Source organism: Eptesicus fuscus, chromosome 9, assembly GCF_027574615.1.
Source record: "Eptesicus fuscus isolate TK198812 chromosome 9, DD_ASM_mEF_20220401, whole genome shotgun sequence".
Taxonomy (NCBI): domain Eukaryota; kingdom Metazoa; phylum Chordata; class Mammalia; order Chiroptera; family Vespertilionidae; genus Eptesicus; species Eptesicus fuscus.
Window position 1 is genome coordinate 40,513,908 of NC_072481.1, and position 24,824 is coordinate 40,538,731.

Below are 24,824 nucleotides of genomic sequence, written 5' to 3' on the forward strand. Positions count from 1 at the left end.
AATAGCTACTCAGAGGGTTATATTGGGGATTACATGTGATTATACTTGTGAAGTCCTTAGCATTATGCCCGGCACATAGTAAAATGTTCAGCAAATGGTATCACACACATTTACATGCAAAGAAACTGTTTCAAACTCTGCCCTCTCCAACTACTCAACCACAGCTGCCCTCCCCTAACCTTATGAATTTTGCTGCTGGACAAATCCAGGATTGAGGCTGCTGAAAACCAAATCATAGCCCCAGCAGCTTTGCTACCTAAGGTGTGGTCCCCAGACAAGGGGCGTTTGCATCACCTTAGAATTTCAGAATCTGCAGAATTTCAGGCCTCACCCAAGACTTATGTGGTTATCATTTATATTTGAAAAAGAACTCCAGGTGATTCATATGTACAGTAAAGTTTGAGAAGATACTGGTATAGGTATCCAGGGAGCTTTTGGTGGTTGTGTGTGTGTGGGGGGCCCGGGGGGGGGGGGGGATAGGGGTGCAAGCATATGACATCTCTAGCCTAGAATTTGCATTCTTTTTGTCTCAAACCCGGCACCCAGTGGCAGCATTCTCTTCACTGAAGCCCCATTGAACTTGACACCGTGGTGTGGTGGAAGAAACTTTGTCTTCAGACTTAAACAGAGCTGGGTTTCAATCCCAGCTTGGTTATTTGGAGGACTTAATAAGCCCAGAGGACATGAGACACATCATTTCAACTTTCTAAGCCCAGTTTCTTTGCATGTAAAATGTGAATGATAAACCTTTTTGAGGTGTTATTAGAGACAACCGGTGATAAAGTATTTAAGAAGCCTGGCACATCATAGGAGGCACAAGAAATATTTTGACCCCAAAGACTTGAATTTGAATTTTAGCTTCAGAACCCACTGGGCCAGTCACTTTCTCATCTGTAAAATGGGTGTGTAGGTCAAATAACCTCTGAAGTCTCTCTCTGCTCCCAAACTTGGTAGCTCTAAAGCATATTTCAGTACACATATTTGAGTCCTAATGGTAACTCTTCGTTAGAAAAGTGATGAGACTCCTACCATTCTGAAAAATTATCTAAACTGCCTTTTAATTAGAGGGCCTGAAAAGAGGGATGGATTTGCTTTGTTTCAATGCATGTATTTGACTCAAGAAAAGTGTTGGCAGTTATTAAATTGAATTTCAATTTTAGACAATTATATGGTGGGTACTGAGATCTCCAAAGCTGCATTTCAAACCTCTGAATTATTTGGGTCAAATATCTGGTTCTGGAAGTTCTCTGATTTGAATTAGAAAGTTATTGAGATCATACAGATTGAAAATGCTTGACTGAGGAAAGGGAAACTGAGGGAAGGAAAACAAAAATCTGGCTTTTCACAGTGAAGTCTTAATAAAAGATAGACAAGGAACTAAAGTAATTGAGAGTATCCTAAGTAATCTCTTCCCCAGCTTTTTAGAAGAGAAAGAGAATATAGGATCAGAAATACATCAAACTAACAGTCCATATGTGTGTGTGTGTGTGTGTGTGTGTGTGTGTGTGTGTGTGTGAGAGAGAGAGAGAGAGAGAGAGAGAGAACTAATTCAACATTATTTATCATTCATTTGTGCATTCATTCATCTGCCAAATTTTATTTGAGCACTACCATAGGTAGACACTGTGCTGGGTTTTGGAGGATCAGAGTAGGAACAAATTAGATAATTACAATGTGCTTTAAGAGATAAGGCATATACCCAAATAACTCCAATGCAAGATAACAATTATCATCAGAGAGGGGATGGTGAAATGCTCTGAACATATAATGGACGGAGAGATTATTTCTGGAGACTTGTACCCATTAGAAATGACTTCTTAGCAGATGTAGCATATAATCTGGGCCTTGAATGATTCTATTTTATCTATTTTTTCAACAAATGTTTGCTAGAAACCAGTTAACCACAATGCCTCATAGAAGATGCATTGGGAACTGGCTGGTTAAGAGGGAACTGTTTATCAATTGCTAATTTTCTAGGATTTGCTCTTCTTCCTCTTCCTTTTCCACAACTAGTTTGGGGAAGTTAAACTCACAGATCACATGGGTGGTTGTCAAACGTGGTCATTGTTAGATGCTGATTTGTCCAAGCCAGACAAACCTGCATTTGTGTGTGTGTGTGTGTGTGTGTGTGTGTGTGTGTGTGTATATATATATATATATATATATATATATATATATATATATTTCAGAAAGGAAGAGAAATAGAAACATTAATAATGAGAGAGAATCATTCATTGGCTGCCTCATGCACACCCCACACTGGAGGTTGAGCCTGCATCCCAGGCATGTGCCCTGGCTGGGAATCGAACCGTGACCTCCTGGTTCATAGGTTGATGCTCAATTGGGCCAAACCTGCATTTTTCAATATATATTTATCAGCTACAGGACAATATGCTAAGCAGCCAGAAATACAGTGATGAGCCCAGGCACCGTGTCATGCACCTTACAGCCTGGGTGGAGAGAGAGACGGTGTCAGATGATCTGATAGATACATGAGGAATTGTATCTGATGAGTACCACACAGGGAGGAAGGCCCTTGTCGCTGAGGGACTTACTGTAAGGGGTGCTGGCCAGGCAGGGGGATCAGGGAAGGCCTTGCTGAGGCACAGTGCTTGCGCCTTCAGACACCTGAAGTATGAATAGGAGTTAATAGGCAAAGGGGCAGGGCCAGTGCTCTAGTAGCAGGAACAGCATATGCATGGCCACTGTCCAGAGGAGCTGGGAAACGAGAGCTAAAGGGAAGGCCATGCAAAATGAGGCTGGAGGCACAGGGAGGAGACTGATGGGCAGAAGGCTTAGTCAAGGGATTTCGTCTTCATCTTAAGAGTCATGGAAAACCACTGAGAATATCAAGCAGGAAAAGGGATGTCTACATTTTGAAAAGATCCTTCAATTTGCTAGCTCTCCGAGTTAAGCTAGTTGTGTTCATATACCCTCTGGCTGTGATGATGGGAATACACACAAGGCAGGGCTTTATAGAGGGGAGAGGAGGAGGCCAGTTAGGAAGCTAGAGTTGAAGTTTCAAAGAAGGAAGGTTATGTTCTTTCCACTAGGGTGGTGGTGGTGATGGAGAACAATGGAAAACCTGAGAGATAAATAGGATCTAAAACAATAGCATGGTGGGTAGAACAAGAAAGATAAACGTGAAAAAAGGGTCAAGAATATATCTTCTAGGTTCCTTTTGGCCAACATAATGGGATGGAGAAAGTACAATTCACTCAAATGAATCAATGGTTGGCCTAGTCCCAAGGCTGACACATATGAGCTGTATACCGCACAGGGCACCTGGCTGAGTGGCGGAGGCAGGAGCTGAAAGTCCGTCCATGCTCTGTCCTCTAAGCCACTCATTTCAGTTCAGGGTTATGTCTACCTAGGTTGGAGAAGCACATTCATATAATTTACATAAAAGGAGAGAGAATGTACAATGTTAAAAATGTATTTCTGAAATGCTTTATTCTTTGAATCAATACATGTTATATTAAGTATAGAATTTCCCTAAACATTAACAAATAATTTTAAGTTTCACTGTTGGGACACTGATACATTTGGCTAGATAAAAAACAAAAACAAAGCGATCTTTAACTCAGCATGGCAGGCATCGAGAAAGGCTGGCTGGGGTGCCACAGTTGGTGGGGCCAGAGGTGGTCAGGCCTGGAACAGAGTACCTGCATGGTGGAGGCAGGGAATGGAGGAGTTGGTGAGAAAATGAAAGGGTGCAATGAACACCAAAGCCCGGTTTATTTATCCTGCGGTGTCTGTCTCTGGCCTTTCCTGGACTCCTGACCCACAGGGAGGGATCCTGCTTGCGGCTCACCCTTCCTGTTATTTTGATTCTTTTGTTGGATGCCTTTGATGAAAGTAGATATGAAAACCCAGATTGCCAGAGAGCAGAGGCAGTTTAAGAACCAGCTGGCTCTACTCTCTCATTATACAGCTGAGAGCACCGCAGCCCAGGGACATGAAATGCTTTGTCTCAGGTCCCCATGCTGGGACTAGGTCCCTAGATTCCCGATTCACCACAAATTGCTGACCTCCCCTCCAATAAGAAAATAGACTGAACTTTCACAGACAGTGAGGTACACCTGAAAGAGCCCAGGTATTGGACTGGGTCAACCTGGATTTGGGTTTCCACTTACCATCTCTTTGCTGTGTGATCTTGGGCCAGCTACTTAATCTCTCTGAGCTTCCTTTTCTCCACCTGTAAGATGGAGGTAAAACCACTCACTTGGGAGGGGGCTGTGAGAATTCACGTGAAGTCTCTGGAACAGTGTTTATTCACAAGACATGATCCAAACCCCATTCTTCACTTCTGTGGCCTTTTCCGGCCGCTGTCTCATCACCTGACCTTTCTCAGTTCCTCAGACTTTGGCAGGGACCTTCAAAAAATGTATTTTTTGGAAGGTCTTTGTGCATACATTCAGCATATCAAATAAACACAATATTGAGAAATGACTACATTTTCCCTGACCTTGACTTGGGGGTTCTGATTCCTAAGATGCAAATGGTGATTAAACTCTGGCTCCTAAACTAGCATTTCCCCACCTCCACCCCGCCCTAACCCACCCCATGACAACTCTGAATGGATTTCAGGAAGTTTCATGCAAAAATAATACCGAAACCAGAAGCAAAAGGAATAGGAAAGGCTTCTGCAGGAAGCATAATATAAAAGCCAATTTTGAAAAAGGTGGAAGCTCAAACAAAACAAAAACAAGCTATCAGAGGGAGGGTTTTGTGCTTTCTTTCAGAATGGTTTTTGATGGCACACGGTTCCTTTCCTCTGTTCCCTGGCTTTGAGAGGCTGACAAATAGCAGTCTTATTTGGAATACCTATTGTTACCCCTGAGGTTTTATGCAGAGCAGAAAGGATCGCTTTGAACGCTTTCTCTTGGACAAGTGGAGGCTGTGTTCGTGCTACAAATGATTCACCCATAGAAACAATATGTAAACAAGACTGCCTGCCTGGAGAGCGGAAGGGAGGGCGAGGTGTTTCAGAAGGGCTGTTCACTCCCCTGCCAGCCGATGATAAAAGCTAGCTCTCCAAATGGCAGGGGTGCTCTGAAATGAGGACTTCAGAAAATTTTTCAATCTTACATCTCATAGTCAACATCAAAGACTAAGACCAGTTACTTTCTCAGGGGGAGGATGTATCAATAGGTTGAGTCAATCTGAAGCCTGGTCCTGTCAGAGTGATGTGAAGGAGCAGCCTCTGGAAGCTGTTGGAGCTGAGCAGGGTGAGGCAAGAGAAGCATGCTCCGTGCAAAACTTAAGGAGGCACCTACTCTCAGAGTCAGACAAGTGCCGAGTCAACACTTGCACAACCTTGAGAGTGAGTGTCTCCTTAAATTTTGCACCCCTGCATGTTTCTCTTGACTCACTCTAGTCCCAGCTCAGGAACCAAGTTAGAATCAGGGCTCCATCACTTATTGGTAGTATAACCTCGGAGAATCCTCCATTGGAATTAGACTGGCTATAACAGAACGCCCCTCCACCCCCAAACAAGAGTGGCCTTACCCTAGAGGAGCTTATTTCTTTATTATTTAAGAATCTACAACAATATAGGCTAGGGCTAACATAATGTCTCTTCTCCATAAAGTCATCAAAACCTGGGTTTTTTCTAGCACATTGTTCTGCCATTCTCGAGGTTTGGTTCTCATGATCCAAAATAGCAACATCTAAGGTCCCTCCCTGGTGGAGGCATTGTGTTCCAGGGGGCAGGATGGAGGAAGGTACCTGGACCATGTGAATGTATTACTAATTTTTTAATGAATAAAATTATAATTATAAAAATATAGATCAGACTAAATAATACAAAAATAAAAGCTTTGATTTTGGGATTGTTAAATCATCCGTGATTATTATTTCTATAAATACCATTCCAAATTCCCAACTTAAGCATCAAGTCTATGATATGTGAGCCACTCACTGTCTTACTCCCCACAGTTGCAAATGTTTCCAGGAGGAAACATTCTTATAAATCCTCATGAAATGTTCTTGAAGCCACAGCTTTGGGAATGGGAGAATTATCCAGAGTGGGGAGGTTGACATCTCTGGTTTTGCCATTCCCCGTTCTGGTAGTCACACCCCAATTTAGCTATGGGGAAATACCAGGCCCTATTGATTACGGATGTGGAAGAAATTGTCAATCAGACCATGCATGGGGAGTGGTAGAAATGTAACTCAAACTAGGACAATATCTTCCCTCTCTCCCAAGATTTGTCTCTTGAAGAGAGAAAAAGCATAGAAATATGATTGAGGCATGCATTTCATACAAAGTCCCTCAGTTGCTCTGGACTCTGCCTCTTTTGGAGCCTGACTGGTTAGCTTTTCCTTTAAATCTTGTTCATGATGTCCCATATTTTTAGTTAGAGTCTGTTCCTGTTGCGGGCAACGAACAGGAATTGACCTAAGTAGGTATTCACTTTTCTGCCTAAAGATTTGGAATTTTACAGGTTGGTCTCCTACCTCATTAACTCTCACTGTTTCTTCTCCAGCATCTACCCTGTTTCTGAGCCAGCACTAAAGAGGAATATGAAGATCCTCAGTCTTCTATTGGGTGGGACTTAAAATTCCTCTCCTATCTGGGTTTTAGTGACTAATAGTCCTGGTTTTGTTCTCAAGACTGAGACCGACAAGATGGTGAGTGAGTTGTACACAGGATACCAGAGAGGAAGTCCCAAGGGTCATGATAACTAAGCTCTATGGTCTCCATCTCCTTAGTACTGGCCACCATTGGCATCTCTGACTCTGTTGGCTGCCTGCCATTTGCCTCCATCCATGTTGCTCCTCCTTTCTCTCTGTACCTCTCTCTTTGGCCTGCAGAGACTAAAATACCACATGCCCAAGTCTTCGGTCTGACACTAAAATCTTAGAATTATGTCTAATATTGTAATTCTATCTTGGAATTTATTTTGAGTCTTGGCTGGTTGAGTTGGCCAATACTAAAAATGGCTCCTCAGCATCTGACTCCTATTTGGGCTTTGGCTAAAACAAAGAATTCAGAATTAATTTTCATCACCGGGTTTGTAGTATTTTTCTCTTTTCTTTCCTGAGCTCAGTGAAGAAAAAAGTGAGATGTGGCCATAATACTGTATCTGAATCATTCATCTTGGTGGGTTGGAACAACTTGCTCCCAAGAAAAACTTGTGTATTCAATAGCTGTTATGTTCCAGGGGCCCTAGTAGATTCTGGGAATGCAAAGAGAATTTTAGAGCACAGCCCTTACTTTGAAGGAGTACCTTATCTAATAACCTGTATAAATAAATAAATTGCATAATAGTGTGATGAGCCCATGGAGAATTAGTGTGTATCAGACACAGTGGTGACACAAATGAAGAGGTTGTTTTTTTCCACCTAAAGTGGTCCCCATTCCCATGTGAATGAATTTTAGTGCCATGATGGGAAGAGGTTTTCAAAGACTGCTGAATATTGAATGTTGTACTAAGCATTTTGCATCAATTAACTATTCTTCCCTCCTTTACAACTATTACATTGATTCCAGGGATGAGTAAACTATTGCCCAGTGAAGGAAACAGATTTGCCCAAGGCCACACATGTAGGATTTTTAACTAAGAACTTCAAAATTTCCCAGTATACCAAGCTGGTCCCTCTGGTAAGGCAGATGGGTTTATTCTGACAACGTAAGCCTCATTGTCTAATCCGTTGAATTTTCTGAGCCAAGCCCTCAGCAGCTCGGGCCCAGCGTGGGCTTCTTGGAAATTCGGTGCTGATTCTCAAGGCCTCCCTACCTGCTGAGCCTTATTCTTCATTCTGAAATCAGAGCTGCCCTGTACACAGCATCTCGTGCTCGCTTCCTGGCCCCTGGCTAGTGGAGCAAGTACATTTCCAGCGCATATGCTTTCCTATTCTGTTAAAAAAAAAAAAAAAGTGTTTATCCTTGGTCCCCTCTCAGGAAGACGCCCATACTTTTGTCCCAGCTGCATTTGTTGGTTGGGCTTTTTCTAATCCTTTACACACCCTGAGAAGCTGGGAGCACCGCGTCTGCCCTCTGGCGCCATCTAGCGGCACTGTTCAAGTCTGGATGAGCCCCCTGCAGAGAAGCTCTGATGTATTTATTCGGTAATTAACTGGATGAATCCTGCCGCTTCATTAGTAGACTGTTTTCTTCTTCGTGGACTAAAGAGTGACCAATTATAAATAAAGTAGGTCGCAAATACATTGCTTTCAAGAGACCAGCACTTTTCTCACCCCACCAGTTGTGACATTCCTTCATCTGCAGGTTTTTTTTTTCTTGCTTCTACAAATATTTAGTTTGTTATTATATAGAGATCATGGCATGGGGCACACAGGCGCACACCTGAGCAAACAGAGGGGCTGAACGATTTGCCAGCATAATGAAAAACATTGGTTTTGAGCTCATTACTGTGATTCCACAACGGGCACCAAATCTCTCTTAAGACCCGCGGAGGACGTCTTCAAAGAGACGCTGGTCCAGGTCTGTGCCTGGAGAGCACGAAGCTTCTCTGAGTCGTTGCAAAAGAATAACTCCCGTTTGGAGACCCAGACCTGTCAGATCAAAACCAGGCCTGGCCTCCAGACTTTGAAACAAGTCGCAACAGTGAACCTTACTCATCCATTTTCAAAATACGGCCTGTTCTCTTTACAGAAAGGAGCAAAGCCTCTCAGATTGGCGCTGGCCGCAATATTTGATATATTAGGGAGAATCCTGACTCCTTCCAGGTTTGTGCTGGTCTGTTTTAAATCCAAATGGCTTGGCTGAGCGTGGTTTTTAGTTTGTGTGTGTGTGTGTGTGTGTGTGTGTGTGTGTGTGTGTTTCATTTGAAATGGAATTCAAAACAGCCGGGGCCTGAAGCCCAGATATGGATGGAAGAGAAAATCAAGAGGTCCCTGGAGTTTCTGATCCACATTAAGGAACCGGAATCAGCATTCATTTTAAACCTACTATGTGTGGAAGTACCATGTGGGGAGGGTGCCATTGCTTAGCATTGGAAGTTTACAAGATTTCCAATGCTTTTGGTTTCCTTCAGAGGCGGGTTGACAAAATGATTGGGAGTCCAACTTGAGAGCTAAATTCTGCTCCTGCCTGCTGCAGTCACGGGGCCTTGGCCATTTTCTGTAATCACCCTGAGTCTCAGTGTCTGCACCTGGGAACAGGCCTGTGCTAGTTGCCTGAAAAGACTATTGTGAGGCTGAAACAAGGCAACGCAGAAGGCAGTTGCCACCATTTGAGTAATCACAAGAGCTTCATCAATAGCTAATGTCATGATCCGTCTCTTGAAGCAGGGATCAGAGCTTGGGTCCTAAGAACAAAGTGTGTGACCTTCAGAAAAAGCCTGGGTTCTCTTTCTTCACTGTCACATAAGCTCTCAGATTGGAGAAGACTGGAGGGTTTGGGTCCTATATTCAGAAATGCCCATTAAACTGTATACCATCTGGATCCACCTGCCCTGTGGTCTCCTTCTCCGCCCCTTCCCCCAGATCATTCTAACCACACTGGTCTTCTCACTACTTAAAAAAACATTTATTTAATTGATTTCAGAGAGGAAGGGAGAGAGAGATAGAAATGCCAACGATGATAGAGAATCATTGATCGGCTGCCTCCTGCATGCCCCGCACTGGGGATCGAGCCCCCAACCCAGGCATGTGTTCTGACGGGCATTGAGCTGTGACCTCCTGATTCATAGGTTCAACGCTTAACCACTGAGCCACACTGGCCGCTCACTACTTCTAAAACAAGCTCTTGCCCAAGACAGGAATGCTTTCCCTATTCACCCCCATATGCCCAACTAATTCTTTGGACTTGGTTTCAAGGTCACTGCCTTGGGGAGGCCTTTCCTAATGGCCAGTCTGCTCCCTCCCCCACCCCCGAATGCTCTGCTAGAGCCTTCACAGGATCTGCAGTGATTCAGCTTCTACATCTTTGAAGCACTTTGCAAAGTGTTGGGCTAGATAAAGCTACTGTGGTAATCTGTTTAATAATCTGTCTAATGGCTCTTTTCCTTACCTGACCATAAGTGGGCAGGATCTCCATTCATTTTGCCCATGAATAGTCGACACTTGACTGATGGACTCTGAGTCCTACTTGCCTTAATCCCTAATGCCCTTTCTCCCTGGAATGCCATCACCTATTTTTCTTTCAGACTGCCACTCATCTCTTTTAAGATACAATTCCAAATCATCTCCTTAGTGAAGCCATTGTTGAACTCCCTCATATGGGCTACTTGCTCCCAAGGTGCATTGTATTTGCCTCTATCATGGCAATTAACATATTGAATGCCGCCACTTTTGAAAGTAGGACCCAATGTTTGACATAGCTTCTCACCTCCTGTGCTTAAGGGGCTGCCTGACACACAGGAGATATTCAATAAACATGGAGTAAATGAACAGAGAAACAGTGCCTTCTGAGAGTGATAATCAATCAATCCCATCTCACTATCCTAAGGTAGAAAGATGGTAAGACTATTTACACCAAGCATTGGTCACCATATTACATCCTAAAAATGTTTTAAGTTGCACAGCAGATACTCATCAACCTTTCTTGGTATTTCATACTTGCAACACTGGATTCACTTCTTATACTAATAAACAGTTCTAGGAATTTTCAGAGATCTTGCCCACATCTGTGGCTCCCAGGTATAAACATCTTTGATTTGGTATGTGGGGGGAGAAGAATTCAGTCATGATAACAGTCTATTTCACTCTCTTTTCCACTTCTACTGCTTCAGCAATTGAATTGTGGAGATACTGCTGCAGATCCTGGTCCAATGCAGTTCAATGAGCAGGTGAGTGGAGAAAATCATAGGCCATAGTGTGTGTACTTGGGCTTCTTGACATTTCAAAGTCTTGTGGAGAATCTTCAACTCTCTATTTAATTGGCCTAGAGAAGTCCCCCCACCCCTCACCGCCGCTTCTTCTTCTTCTTCTTCTTCTTCTTCTTCTTCTTCTTCTTTTTTTTTTTTTTTACAAAATCCATCATAATAGCAAGTAATATTAATAAATAACTATTTTTACAGAGTATTTTTATGTATGTAATATTGTTTCCAACAACCCTCCTATGCATTTTCCACCCAGAAAAGTATGTTCTTGATTATTTATACCTGGAGCCCCAACCCATTAGAAGAGAGTGGACCTTGATTTCTGAGTCCTGAGTTTTTGAAGGGTAGTAGATGCCCCTCTATCCTGGCCTGTAAAATTTGATAAAAGTAACAATAACAATCACAAAAGAGATGGGCTCTAGTCTATTTTCTTTTGACCTCCAGCATCTACTCCTTCATGGATCCTTATCTTATTTTGAAGATCGCCTCCTTCCTCACTCTCATCTCTGGTCATGTGGTTTAATGGGACTCCAAAATCCTGGTTTTAGAGGTGGGCAGTTGACCTATCCCTAAACCAATCAGCATATCCCACACCATCCTTAAGCCATGGTCATTGGCTCAGGGATGGATATGAGACCCAATCAGGCCAGTGAAACACCATCCTGGGAGGATGTGAGGAACTGCTGAAGTCATCCCACTTCTTGCTATGGGCAGAGAGTGGCAGCTGCTGGACACTATCACATGGAGACTGGGGATGATGCTAACGCTCCCATAGCAAGCTGAGTGATGGAGAGAAATCACAGCCTGAGGATGCCATTGGAGCCCCACATATGGCTCTCTCTTATCCTCCCCTCCCTTCCCACTAGAGCTGCCTCTACTGATGGGTTTTCACTTACATAAAATTCCTTTTTACTTAAACTGAATTTTCTGTCTTTGGCAACCATGAATCCTAACTGATACATTAATGGTTTTCCAGCACTAGGCTAAGCCCTGTCACATATATTAGCTTATTTAATGCTTATATCAACCCTATGAGATAGGTATTGCCATCTCCATTTCTTAGCTAATGAGTCTGAGGCTTAGAGAAATGAATGAAACTGAGGCTCATGGGTAGGAGATTTGGAGTTGGGATTTAGAATTCAGGTCTCGGCCACTGTACTCTTTCTGGAACATGGGAACATGGCTAGAAAGTGGCAGCGTGTTCCTTCTCAGGATTCCGTATCCTCTCAGGCACATCCTTTTCTTCTCTACCCTCCCTAACACTCCTAACCCATTCCTTCATTTTACTCTCCTCCTCTTCTTCTCCCTTCCCCTCTCACACATTGACTTCAAAGCTCCAAAAAGATACACATTAGCTCCTCCACCCAGCAAGCTCTGGGAACTCAGGCTAAGCCATTCCCCTGCCCAAGGCCCGGCGGCTGGCTGAGATGACCCCTGCATAGTCCTTCTGGTGGCTTTGGCGTGGAAGTCACTGTCCTCGTTTGGGTGTGAGTGACTGCTTCTTCCTTTTCTGGCCCCGAGCCATTCTCAGAGCTTCTTTCACAGCACCCAGGGCAGCCGGGCTGCTAGGCACCCTGCGTGGATCAGGCGTTCCACTGCCCAGGCATTTGTGTGCAGCTGGCTCTGTTTGAAATCCTGCCTCTCTCTGACTTCACTTCCTGAATGTGCTGACAGGCTCCTGAGCCAAGCCAAACAGGTTCCCAATGCCGTGCCTGCGGAGCATTCCCCTGCGACTGCAGCTGGGGAAACAAAACTCTCCAGCCCTCAGAGAGGACCTGCCAGCCCTTATGTGACCAAGAAGCAGGCCCTGGGAGACCTCCTTGAATCTTAATGGGAACCGCTTTCATTTCAGCTAGTGTGTGTGTGTGTGTGTGTGTGTGTGTGTGTGTGTGTGTGTACTGACTCACTGGCCTGGGGTGGGAGGATTCCTGAGCATTTCTTAAATTAACAAGTCTACAGTGGAAAATGGCAAATTATTGCTCGCCTGTTCTTTGCAGGGGCTTTACATATATGATCCTCCTGACAGCTTCCTAAGACCCATGGTCAGCCTCATTTTTACAAAGGGAAGAATTGAAGCTTAGCAATGTTAAGGGACTTGCTCCATGCTCCCCAGCTAGGAGCTGCAGAGCCGGATTTAACGTGTCCAGGCACTTGGCTCCAAAATCCATGCATTTGCTCTAAGTCATAATACCTTGATTCTCTTTTGTAACTCCTAATACCTCGGTTTTTCATGTGGTCAGAAGGGCGGTGAGGAACAACGGAAAGGGCAGAAGCTCCGGTGTCTTCCCAGGTCTATGAAGTTCGGCAAGTTCATTTCATCTCTGAATCTCAGTTTCCACATAGGCAATATGGGATGATGATAGTGCCTATGGCAGGGAGGTTGTGAGGCTCAACTGAGATATAAATTCACATGGCTACGTCTCAGGAGCAAAGTCCTAAATGTACAGAAAGACCTAGACTCAGCACCGGCTTCCACCACTTATTCCATGACCTTGAACAAGATCTGAACCTCCATTTTCTCATATATAAAGCACAGCCCTAACATTTACCTTGTCAGTCCTAGCATAGTTCCTGCTATATCATAGAAACTTAGTAAATGGTATCTATTATGAATATTATACAGGTATTCGTTTTTATTATACTTGTGGTAGATACTGTTGGTTCCTACTGGAGCAGTTACAGGAAAGGCTAGGTAATGCTGTAATGACAAGCATCCCTTGAATCTCCAGATCTTAAAACAGGTGTAATTTTTTGCTCATGGGTGTGCTGGGGGTGGTGAGGGACTCTGATGTACACCAACATCATTTAGGGACCCAGATTGTTGAACACTCCATTTCTGCCTTTACAGTGTTTCCTAAGGAAAGGAAACATGTTGAACCTTACACTCATCCTTTTTTTTTAAACACCTCTTTGTTGAAAATATTACATATGTCCCTCTTTTTCCTCCATTAACTCCCTCTAGCCAACCCCTGCCCCCTGCCCCAGTCTTTCACCACCTAATTGTCCGTGTCCATGGGTTATGCACATAAACATACAAGGTCTTTGGTTGATTACCTACCACCCACCCACTCTCCCCCGCCTTCCCTCTGAGATTCCACACTCTGTTCCATGCTCCCATGTCTCTGGATCCTTTTGGTTCATCAGTTTATTTTGTTAATTAGATTCCACATATGCTTACATTCAATTCTTAAGGCTTTCACCTGGGTGTGATGTAAGTCACTACTGTTCCCATTTCATTGGCTGACACAAGTCACCAGGCTTCTCACCCAATGTCAAGGAGGTAGGAGATAGGTAAATACAACCCTACTTTGTGCCCAAGAGGAGAACTGGAAATATTTGGTGTAGAGTACAAATGACTATTCACCAACCTAAAAGCTATCCTCCCTACCACTTCTTTCTATGATCAGAAGCTTGATCTTTATTTATTTTTAAAATTTACTTTTGGTGTTCACTTTCTTCTGTGCTTAGACAAAGGTGAGCCTAAGAGATGAATCATGGGTGTAGATCAATCATGATGATTTCATTTTTTTTTCTTTTGCCAGGGATGAGTTTGGGTATAGGCATGTGACCTGCTCATGGACAATGGGACCCAAAGGGAAGTCCACTGGGGTTGAGGTGGGAAGCTTCTAGGAAAGGTTTCTCTTGCTAATAGAAAGACTAAACATCCTTGAATTTCTAGTGATTATTTTGTTTAACTATGATCGCAAGAACTGAGACAGTTATCTTGAGTCCACACAAGGAACTTCCTTGACTCAAGAATGGTGAACTGAAAAGATGGAAACCCCCGGGCCCATGATGATGTCACTGAGCCACTATATTTGCCCCGGACCTGTTTCATGTCTGAAATATTTGTTTAAATTGTGTCTTCTGTTATTATTTTCTATAAACATCCTAACTTGTGGTGCGATCAATTATTTAACAGCCCAGGTACCTGTTGACCGATTTCTACCCTTACGATAAGGTCAGGCAGAAATGCTTTGTCTGAGTATGAATCTAGAATGAATCAATGCACTATGAAAGAGATTCACTGATGCACAAAAAGTCCTGAGGAGATTTGAGAAATACCCAAATTCTGTCTAGGTAGCCAGAAAGTAGTATCTTAATCAATGATCTCAAAACCCAATTTTCTGAAGCAGTAATGGTACCAGGCAATATTTTTTTTTAGTGGATATATATGAAGGAAGTTTATATAACAAGAAACTATCAGGGCTTCTTCAGGGAGGAGGAGTTTGTAGCAGGACAAGGAGAGTTCATTCTGTGTTGCTGTGGCGCGGATGAAACATCCCAGGAGACTATCTGATTACCTTTGCTCAGATGCTGTGCACATCAAAGAACCTTCTGATGACTAATTCAGTTCCTCAGGGTACTTGATGTAGAACTAGGGTTGTGTTCTGGGTAAAGAGCACAGGATCACCAGGGCATCTGCTTCCTGGAATAACATAGGAGAAGTATATGGCTGATGTCTGAGGAACTAACTGCAGCCTCACCAGTGACAAAAGTACTTAAAACTAACTGGAAGCCTCAGCTTCTGTTCCTGTGAAACACAATTATGACAATGAGTATCCTCAGAGCAGTGAGGGATAGAAGAGGCGAGAGCACCTTGGAAATGACAAGAGTATGAATTGGTGAGTGCAAATCTCATGCTCATCAATCTCCCCTTTGCTCACTCCACTCTAGGAATGCAGACCTTCTCTTAATTCCTAGGCTACCCCAAAGTCTTTCCCAAGCTTCCCCTCATGCTGACCCTCCACTTGCAATTCCCTACCCATACTCTTCTCTTCCCTGATGAACTCGTAGTCATCTAATAAATCTCAGTGCAAGTAATTCTCCAGACCCCCCCCCCCCCCGCTTTTTTTTTTTTTTTCCATCAAACCAGTTTAGGTAGTTTTTCCTCTTTCTTAGTGCCTAGTTTGTCTTCTTAATTGTGCACTTGACCCTTGAACAACATGAGGGTTAGGGATACAGATCCCCCACACAGTCAAAAATAATGTATAACTTTTGACTCCCCAAAACTTTACTCCTAATGGCCTATTGTTGACTGGAAGCCTCACTGATAATATAAACAGTTCATTCACACATATTTTTTATGTTCCGTGTATTATATACTGTTCTGACAATGAAGTAAGCTAGATAAAAGAAAATGTTATTAAGAAAAGCATAAGGAAGAGAACATACATTTACAGTATTTATTGAAAAAAATCCGTGTATAAGTGGATCCTCACAGTTCAATCCTGTGTTGTTCAAAGGCCAACTGTACTTGTCAAAATACAGAATCATACATTTATTAATGTGTTTCCTTATTTACAGTGCCTCTTAGCAGATTATAAACTCCATGAGGGGAGGCATCTTGTGTATTTCTCCACTGCATCTCTGCATCTCTAGTGCTTGGCACAAAATAGGAATTCAGTATTGCTTGATCAATAAAATGAGTGTTATATGAATGTAAAGTGTTATAATTCAGCCCTTCCAACATACATAAAACCACCAGCCTCTTAGTTTATGCATCAAAGAATTTGTATAGTTTGGGTCAGTTCATCCCACTGAACTTAATCCTAGGTGATTCGATGAAATTAGGTTTGGGTCCTGCCGTGGTGAGGACCAGCTCTGTACGGTGGCCCTGGGAGGTCACAAGCCTCTTCCTTTCACGTCTGTGTATTTGAGGGTACTGACGCTGAGCAGGGGAGCTCTGGACCATTTGGTAAGATGAATTTCCTTCCTTCATGTGCCAGATACAGTGGAGAGGAAAACTTAAATATGGACAAGCAGCCTAGGTGAAAAGTGAACTTCTGATATCGCTCTTGAGGCCTCACTTCTCAGAAAGATGTGTAGGAAGGACTGTGGCATGGTGTGGCTTTGAATCAAGCCATCTTCTTCCCATTTCTCCCCAACTCTAGAACTACTTTAAATACCACAGGCACTTTAAATTAAACCAAACACCTCTCTTTGGTATTACACATCTTCCCTAGCCTTTTCCCCACCAGTCCATCATCCAAACTGTTGCAAGCATGACTCTTTCTTAAGTTGAGAGAGTCATGTTCCTGCTCTGCTTCTACTCCTTCTACGTTTCTCCATCACTTACGGGATAACATCCAAACTCTTAACAACCTGACCCTTAATTTTTTTTAATACACCTGTTGATTTTATCTTCCCAACAGTATTATTTTGTATTGGTTTTAGGTTAGACAATCATATATTTTACAAAGTGTTCCACTTGATATTTCCATTACCCACTTGGCATCATCCATACTTATCGTAATATTATTGACTATATTCCCTATGCTGTACTTTACATCCCCGTGACTATTTTGTAAGTACCAATTTGTATTTCTTAATCTCTTCACCTCCTTCAGCAAGTCCCTTAACCCCCCTTCCCTCTGGCAACCACCAGTCTGCTCTCTGTGTCTATGAGTCTGTTTCAATTTTGTTTGTTCATTTATTTTGTCTTAACCCTTACACTTCCTCATTTCATCTCCCTTTATTTTCCCTCTCATATCTTCATTCCCAGCCCCCACAAGCAGCTTACAAGTCTCTAAACACACCATGGTTTCTTATGCCCCTGAGCTTTTGCACACCAGTTCCTCCTCCTACCTCTCCTGCCTGGTGAGTCCCACTGGGTCAGCTCAAATGTTACTTCTCCCACAAAGTCTTTCCTGATAATGGCTCCTCCTCCCCTCACTGGCACTTCCTTCTGCTTCATCTGCACACTCCTCCCCACTAGACCATGAGTTCCTTAAGCTTAGGGATTGTGTCTTGCTCGTCATCGAATCCCCACACTTAGCACAGGGCCTCAATGAGACCCAGGCCCAGGGGATGCCCTTCTTTGGGATGTCAAAAGTCCAACCAAATAACTGGTCCAGATTCCAGAGTACTTTCTGGGGCCATCCCAGCTTCTACCCTCTTCCCCTCTTCCATGACATTTCACTTGACCAACTTAGAAGTAGGTGGTGGAGGCAAGGAACGGGGTGGACTAAAAGGCTTTGTCTTTTTCCTTGGTTCATCCTGTGTACATATTCTCTAACAATAAAAGAACCTGGGCAATAGATACATTATCACGATCATTCTATCAAGCAAATATTGGGTACTGACTTCTGGACCCCTGAAATACATTAACTTTATAGACATAAAAAGTCCTCTCTGGCAATACCAATGAAGTGGTTGCTTTTAACAAAGCCACATCTGGAACTATTTTTTTTGTGCCTGCCTAATGACCACTTATTATTCTTTCCCATCTCCACCTCCAAGCCCAATGTTTCGGGCAGACCCATTTTATATAAGAAGATGACCACTTGCATTAGTGGGGAGTGAAGGGACTCTGTGTGACTGGGAGAATGAATGTGCTGAGAGTTTAATTCTATTAAGATCACTCATTGAGAACTAGGCTTTGGAACTTGGTGATTGCCCAGATTTGGCTTTTCAGGGGGTCTTCAATCCACCTGGAGTTGTGTACCTGGAAACAAATGAGGTATATTTCTCCAGAAGAAATCAAGACCTGGAATTATTTGGGAGGAGGATGTAAGCCCCATTGTTCATTCAGTCATCACACATTTACTTTATTAATATCCTGTATATGCCAGGAAGTGTACTAGAAGTCTGGGTCTACAGATGAGGAGGATAGGGTTCTAGCCAGGAGATACAGAGGTTCATAATGTGCTATCATGGAAGTTTTGATAAAGTGTTATGGGTGCTCTATGGGGAATATTCATTCCCCCTGAAGATGGAGTTAGCAAAAAAGGCTTTACAGAGAAGGTGCCACTTATGCCAATCCTTGAAAAGTGGGTAGGACTCACCAGTGGAACCAGAAGGAAAAGTGTATCAAGCAGAGCAATGAGCACAAGCAGAAGCATGGAGAGGTGAAAAGGCCTGGGATTCAGATGCACACAAAGATATGCTTCTTAGAGTGAATGTGTAGCTTGGGAATTATTAACTTCTTTTGAGTCATGGAACACTGTGAGAACCAAATAAAAGCTAACGATCTCTCTCCCCAGGAGGTGAGTGTGTGAGAGCATGTGTGCACATTCAAGCACACACACACACACACACACACACATACACACACACACACACACACACACAAGTTTATAGGCATTTTCATTGCGTTCATGAACCCTCTGCTCCAATGGACACAAGGGGTTAAAATTTTCTAGTGGAAATATTCATATATTCACATATAAAACAAATTAAAAGAGGATTAATGGCTTTATGTACTACTAACTTCGTTTTCTCCAACTATTAATGTTACCCAAACAATAACATTGAATACCAAAATAAAATTAACTTTGAGTGCCTACAAGTAATTAGTGGATTTTCTGTCTCCAAAGTTTATAGGAGATCGCCACAATTATTTTTTCTAACCCTTTTGTTAGAATTTCAGGGATATACTAGTTGGAAAGTTATTTGAAATAAACAAGTATGGAGATAAGCCTGAGTTTCAGGCTTTTTTTTTTTTTTTTAAACCCTGGAGTCTAAAGCAAACGGGGGAGTGGTGTGGCTTTTCTGTACTGCACTGTTGTCTGGGCTTAGTCTACCTTTGCAGGTAATTAATTCTCCAGCCTGCTTATTTTTTCTAGTTGGCTCTTGTTTAGCTTCCACAGAGCCCCACCCCAAAGTGCTTTATTGTCCCTCTGCTGACTATTTCTACATATGGTCAAAATCAACTCACCTTCCGGGTTGCTGACATCGGCAAATTCACTGTTTGGCAAACCCTACTCTGCTCCCAGTAACCCTTTGTTAAAAAGTGTTATTAAGAATGGGGTGGATCTGATAGCTAACAAGCCCGTGCAGTCTCTTCCACCTCTAGATATACTAAGGAGGATCTCTTTGTGTCTGTGGATTTACAGCCATGGGCAGGAAATTAGTACTCCCAGACCTGTTGGGTACTGGAGCACTGCTAATGAGCAAACAGCCCAGCCTCAATTAGTGGTTTGTGAAATAAATATTCCTGGATATCAAATTGCTTTTGCTGCTTGATAATCACACTGGCTCTTGGGATGAAAAACAACTAAGCAAAAATTATTCCCTTGTTGAGTGCTGCCTTGTTGATCTAAGTTATATCTGCAGACAGAATTCAAGTTTGCCATTTCCCCAGAGTCAAGGTTTGATTTACACATGTAATCATCGTGTTGCTGTTTGTGTGTTCTCTTGCAAATGTTTTCCATAGTATATAGATTACCATCTTTTGAGACTGATGCTAAAATAATTAAACAGGTTGATTATTTTAGAAATAAACTATGAAGTAAACTATAGGAGAATCCAAAATGGTAAACTGCTATACTGGTAATTTGTATAGGCATAGATGTTTATGAGAGAGAGAGAGAGAGAGAGAGAGAGAGAGAGAGAGAGAGAGAGAGAGAGAGAGAGAAGAAGAAGAAGAAGAAGAAGAAGAAGAAGAAGAAGAAGAAGAAGAAGAATTAATGTAACTGTTTCATACACATTGCAATTCTGTGTTGACTCTTACTCAATTTACTAAATTCTTCAGATGGTAGTAATGTTAACCCCTGCAACCGAAAAGAAAAGCTTCAATATAGGGCTTGGGAAGAAAAAAAAGTAGTAAAGGGAAAGCAATTCAAGATCTGTTACTGAATACGTTTATTGTGACAAGAATGCTGTTATAAATATTCATAAGCAACGACCATCTTTTAAATCTAGGAATTCTTAAAGTGAAGATTCCAAATTGGAAGGATACATCTTTTGTAAAAATCTGCCACCTTTCCTGCTTTGAGAATAAGCACCTATTGTTAAATTTCTACTAACATTATAAATGGTCACAGCACATGCCACTTGATAATCTAAACTTTAAAGTGGTTGACTTCCCAGTGGGCTGTCCCTTTTCACCACAACCTCCCCTCCCTCACCCCCCTGAAAAGCTACACTATCCTTTGTAAGCAACTCTACATAGACAGTGGGGGAGGGAAGAGCATAACTTGAGAGCATCAGCCACAGTTATTTCTCAAGCCCAGCAGAGAATAGTTTTTACTGCCTGTTAGGAAGAAGCACTGAGTGATTTTAATGGACACTCTTAACTCTTTCAACTCCACCTAGATAGGTAATCTATAGATAATTCAGAAAAGAGGTTGGGGGAGGGGTACTTTTTCAATATTTTATTTTCTTAAATATCCTTTCTGGAATTTTCAGAAACAAAACATAAAAAAAATTATATACTTTATTACAAATGGTAAACTCAGAGTGCTTCAAATCTCTTATTTACAAACAACACTGGGCAGGACGCCCAAACAAACAAACATGAAATAACTTACAAAGACATGAAGCTGTTTATTGACAGTAATCAGCTTTCATCAAATTAAAAAATATATATATGTACATACACAGTTAAGGAAGGCAGGCCAGAAAGAGTTCATCAGTAGGCTCAGCCTCATTCTCACAAACATCCCTCCCGCCTCCCCCCCTCGACCCCTCCCCGTTTTGTATTCTTAAGGAGTACTACAGAAGCAATCTACAGTCTCTATTGCAGTTTGCAACCCCTCCCCCTCCCCCTTTTAATACTGAATGAGATCGAATGTTAGGTCCATGCAGTTCTTGGTCAATGTTAAAGAAAAGTCTAACGTTCTGTTTGCGCTGGGACAGCCAGTCCGCAAAGCGGGGCAGCCCGCAGGCGGCCGCTCCCTGGCTCCACGCCAAGGGAGGGCGCGCCAAGTCCTTCCCACTCGTGCACACTGGGGGCGCCGTCAGGACGCAACCCAGTCCAACTTGGATACCCTTGGCTTTAGTCCTCGGACACTTCTCGCTCTCTCTCTCTCTCTCTCTTCCTCACAACTTGTCAAGTTCTCAAGTCTGTGTCTGTTATTTTTTTTTCTCCGTTGTCCCTCAGCCCCCGACAGTCTCTTCTCAAAACGTTTGCAACTGCTGCGTTAGCATGAGTTGGCACCCACTATTAACGTGGTTCATGACTTTCTGCTTAAGCTGTGCCACCTGTTCCCTGAGCATGTTGGCTGTAGACGCCAGCTCCGAGTTCTGCGCTTTCAAGGTTTTCACTTTTTCCTCCAGCCGGGCGATTCTCTCCAGCTTCCTTTTCCGGCACTTGGAGGCAGCGATGCGGTTCCTCATGCGCTTCCTCTCCGCCTTGATCCGCTCCTGGGACTCCATGTCGATGGGGGAGAGGGGCGGTGTTTCCCCGGGCATTTCGGGCACCGTCTGCGGCTCCTCCTTCAGGGCCTGCAGCCGCGGGTGCTGCACCGGGATCTGCTGGGGCAGGTGGTGCGGCGGTTGCGGTGGCTGCTGCTGCTGCTGGGGCTGCGCGGCAAACGCCAGGCCAGTCGCGCCGTAGGAGGGCGCCCCGCCGCCGCTCAGCGCGCCCGGGTTGAAGTTGCTGAGGTTGGCGTAGACTGGCGGCTCGCTGTGCAGGCTGGCGCTGAAGCCGCCGCTGCCGCTGCCGCCCGCCACCGAAGCCACGGCCGGAGCCACCATGCCTGCCCCGCTGACCGGCTGCGCCGCGGACGTAACGCTGGGCAGCGTGTTCTGGCTGTGCAGTTCGGCCAGGGCGCGCACGAAGCCCTCGGCAAAGCCCTCCTGCTCGTCCGTCACGTTCTTGGGGCACAAGAACTGGGTGGGGGTCGGCGTGGTGGTGATGTGCCCATTGCTGGACTGGATGATCAGGCGCTCCAGCTCGGGCGACGCCAGTTTGAGCAGCCCCACATCGGGCGAGGTGAGGAGGTCCGAGTTCTTGGCCCGCAGGTGCGGCTTCAGGCTGCCCACTGGATCGGCCAGGTTCAGGGTCATGCTCTGTTTCAGGATCTTGGGGTTACTGTAGCCGTAGGCACCGCTCTCGGACTGGAGGAACGAGGCGTTGAGGGCATCATCGTAGAAGGTCGTTTCCATCTTTGCAGTCATAGAACAGTCCGTCACTTCACGTGGGGTTCGTTTGGGCTGCACGCAGAAGTTTCGGGGCCGCAACAGCGCGCTGGCAAGCGGGGGCACCCGCGCCTCCCGGGGCCTTTGGCGAGGAAAGTTTCTCTAAGAGCGCGCGCGCCCGCGGGCCTCCCTCCCCTCGGCGCCCTCCTCACCGGTCCGCTCCGCTCCGCTCCGGGGAGCGCAGGGTTAAGAGGCCGCCCGCACTCTCACTTGTCCGCTCGCGCGCGCCGCCGGCTTTGAAAAGTCGCGGTCACTCACGGAGCGCTCCTCCGCGCGGCGGCTTCCCGGCGCCCGCGAACGGACTCGCTCTCCGGCGACAGTGGGTCTCCCGGAGGCGGCGCTCGGCGCGGACCCCGCAGATGGCCGGCCGGCGGCGAGTCTCCGCCGCCCGGACTCCGACGACTGTCCCCTCCTCCGCTGCGAGAGGGAGGGGGCGCCCGGCGGCCGCGCTCGCGCTCCCCCAAGTTCAGCAACCGGTGCGAACGTAGCTGAGCGCTCGTCCCTCCGCGCTCTTCTCCCCGCCGCCGGCTTTCCTTTATCGCCGCCGCGGCTTCGGGTGGAGAAAAGCTTTGCAAAAGTTCGCTCCGGGACCCGGGGGCCGCTTGTCCCCCGCCCTCCTGGCCAGGAAAGTTCTTTGCCGCGGCAGCGGCTCGCCGGACTTCTCCGGGCGACGGTCGCCGCTCTCCGCGCTGTCAGCGGCGCCCGGGCAGCGGGACGCTCCTCCAGGGGGAGGTTGGAGAAGGGGTTCTTCGGGCGCTCCCCAAAACACCAACCCAGGAGCCACAGGCGCTAGCTCTGGGCAGTTGGTGAGAAACTGGAAAAGAAAATAAGATCTGCAGTTCGGACTGGTGCGGTCCGGACAGTGTCTGCCTGTCTCCCGGAGTCCGAGCACCTCCACTCGCGCCTCGCAGCGATCGCCACACTCAGTGCAACTCTGAGTCCTTATCCAGCCCGAGCTCAACACTTATCTGCTACCAGTCAACCCCTAAAAATAGCCCATGATGTCACCCCAAGGCCTTCGCATTGGCTCGCGTCGCTCTCAAGGGGGCGGGCCCGCCCGTCGCCATGGAGACCCCACCCTAGAAGATTCTTCTCCGGACCCGCGGAGGCTCACGGGATGAGGTAATGCTCTGCTGCCCTCCTACAGTTGGGCCCTTCTTTCTCCTCACCCCCCTCCCTCCTCCCGCGCGGCTCGCGTCCCACTCCTCGCCTTCCCCTCCCCGGCGCGTCTTTCCCGACCCGCCCGGTGCATTGTGGGCTGACGTCTTGGGGTTTGACTGTCTAGTGACGGCTTCCACCGCGAACGGGGCAGACGCGCGGGCGCTCGCAGCCTCGGACGGAGGCGGGCTCCAGTTCGGGGCTCGGGGCGGGAAAGTGGAGGCTGCGGGGACCTAGAAGGCTGGGGAACCCGGCCAGATGTCTGGGACCGAGGGTGCGGGTCGTGTGGTATCTCCCAACTTCGCGGGGCTCGAAGTCATCTGTGTGGGCACTTCGCCGCCGCGCGGGGCGGGGAGGCCGAGCGCCCGAGTCCTGCCCCCCCCCGCACTTCCGGGGGGCGGGGCGCCGCCCTTAAGGTGGCTCTGTTAAGTCCCCCGTGGGGGGCGGGGGGGGGATGAAAGTGGGCTTAAGTTTAGGGTCGGTCTCGCGAGAGGCGGCCCCCCACGTTGAGGACGCTAGGAAGTTTGTCTCCTGGTCAAGTTCACGGGCGCCGTCCGCCCCGCTGTCTGGCTGCCCCTGGAAGTCCAGTGATTTGCTTTGCTCGAAACTAGGTGCTCAGCTAAGTCCCCGCCGTTCCCCCACTTCGCCCTCCGGACCACGGGAGAAAGGGTGTGGGGCCACAGCTTCGTCTCGGAAGCGGCTTTTTTTGTTTTGTTTCATTTTGGGGGGCAACTCTGCTTCCAATTGAGAACCCCAGCGTATAGGGAATCCGAAACTTGGAGAACCCCGGTGATAGTCTACTCCCTGCCCTCGCATAACAACAACACGTAAATCCCACATCACTCGAACGAACGGGCGCACGCACACACACACGCACACGCGCGCACACACACACACATACACACGCGCGCGCGCGCACACACACACACACACACACACACACACACACACTCCCACTCCTCCCGCCTAGATTTGCTTCCGGGAAAATAAGTCCGAGACACTCGCCAA

At 45.7% G+C, this 24,824-nt stretch overlaps 1 protein-coding gene and 1 long non-coding RNA gene across 3 annotated transcripts in view; one reads left to right on the forward strand and one right to left on the reverse strand.

Moving 5' to 3' along the window:
• Nucleotides 1-20,875: 20,875 nt before the first annotated feature.
• On the reverse strand, nt 20,876-23,603 carry JUN (Jun proto-oncogene, AP-1 transcription factor subunit). Its single transcript, XM_008139371.3, has one exon. The coding sequence runs from the start codon at nt 22,635-22,637 to the stop codon at nt 21,636-21,638; it is 1,002 nt and encodes a 333-aa protein (XP_008137593.1). The 5' UTR covers nt 22,638-23,603; the 3' UTR covers nt 20,876-21,635.
• Nucleotides 23,604-23,714: 111 nt separating this feature from the next.
• Nucleotides 23,715-24,824, forward strand: part of LOC114230777 (uncharacterized) — a 193,487-nt gene continuing 192,377 nt past the window's right edge. The window contains exon 1 of one of the 2 annotated variants that reach the window (XR_008557014.1): nt 23,715-23,780. This is a non-coding gene — a long non-coding RNA (uncharacterized LOC114230777). Of the gene's footprint in view, nt 23,781-24,078; nt 24,091-24,824 lie in introns of those variants that run through there. The other variant, XR_008557012.1, reaches the window with a different exon arrangement.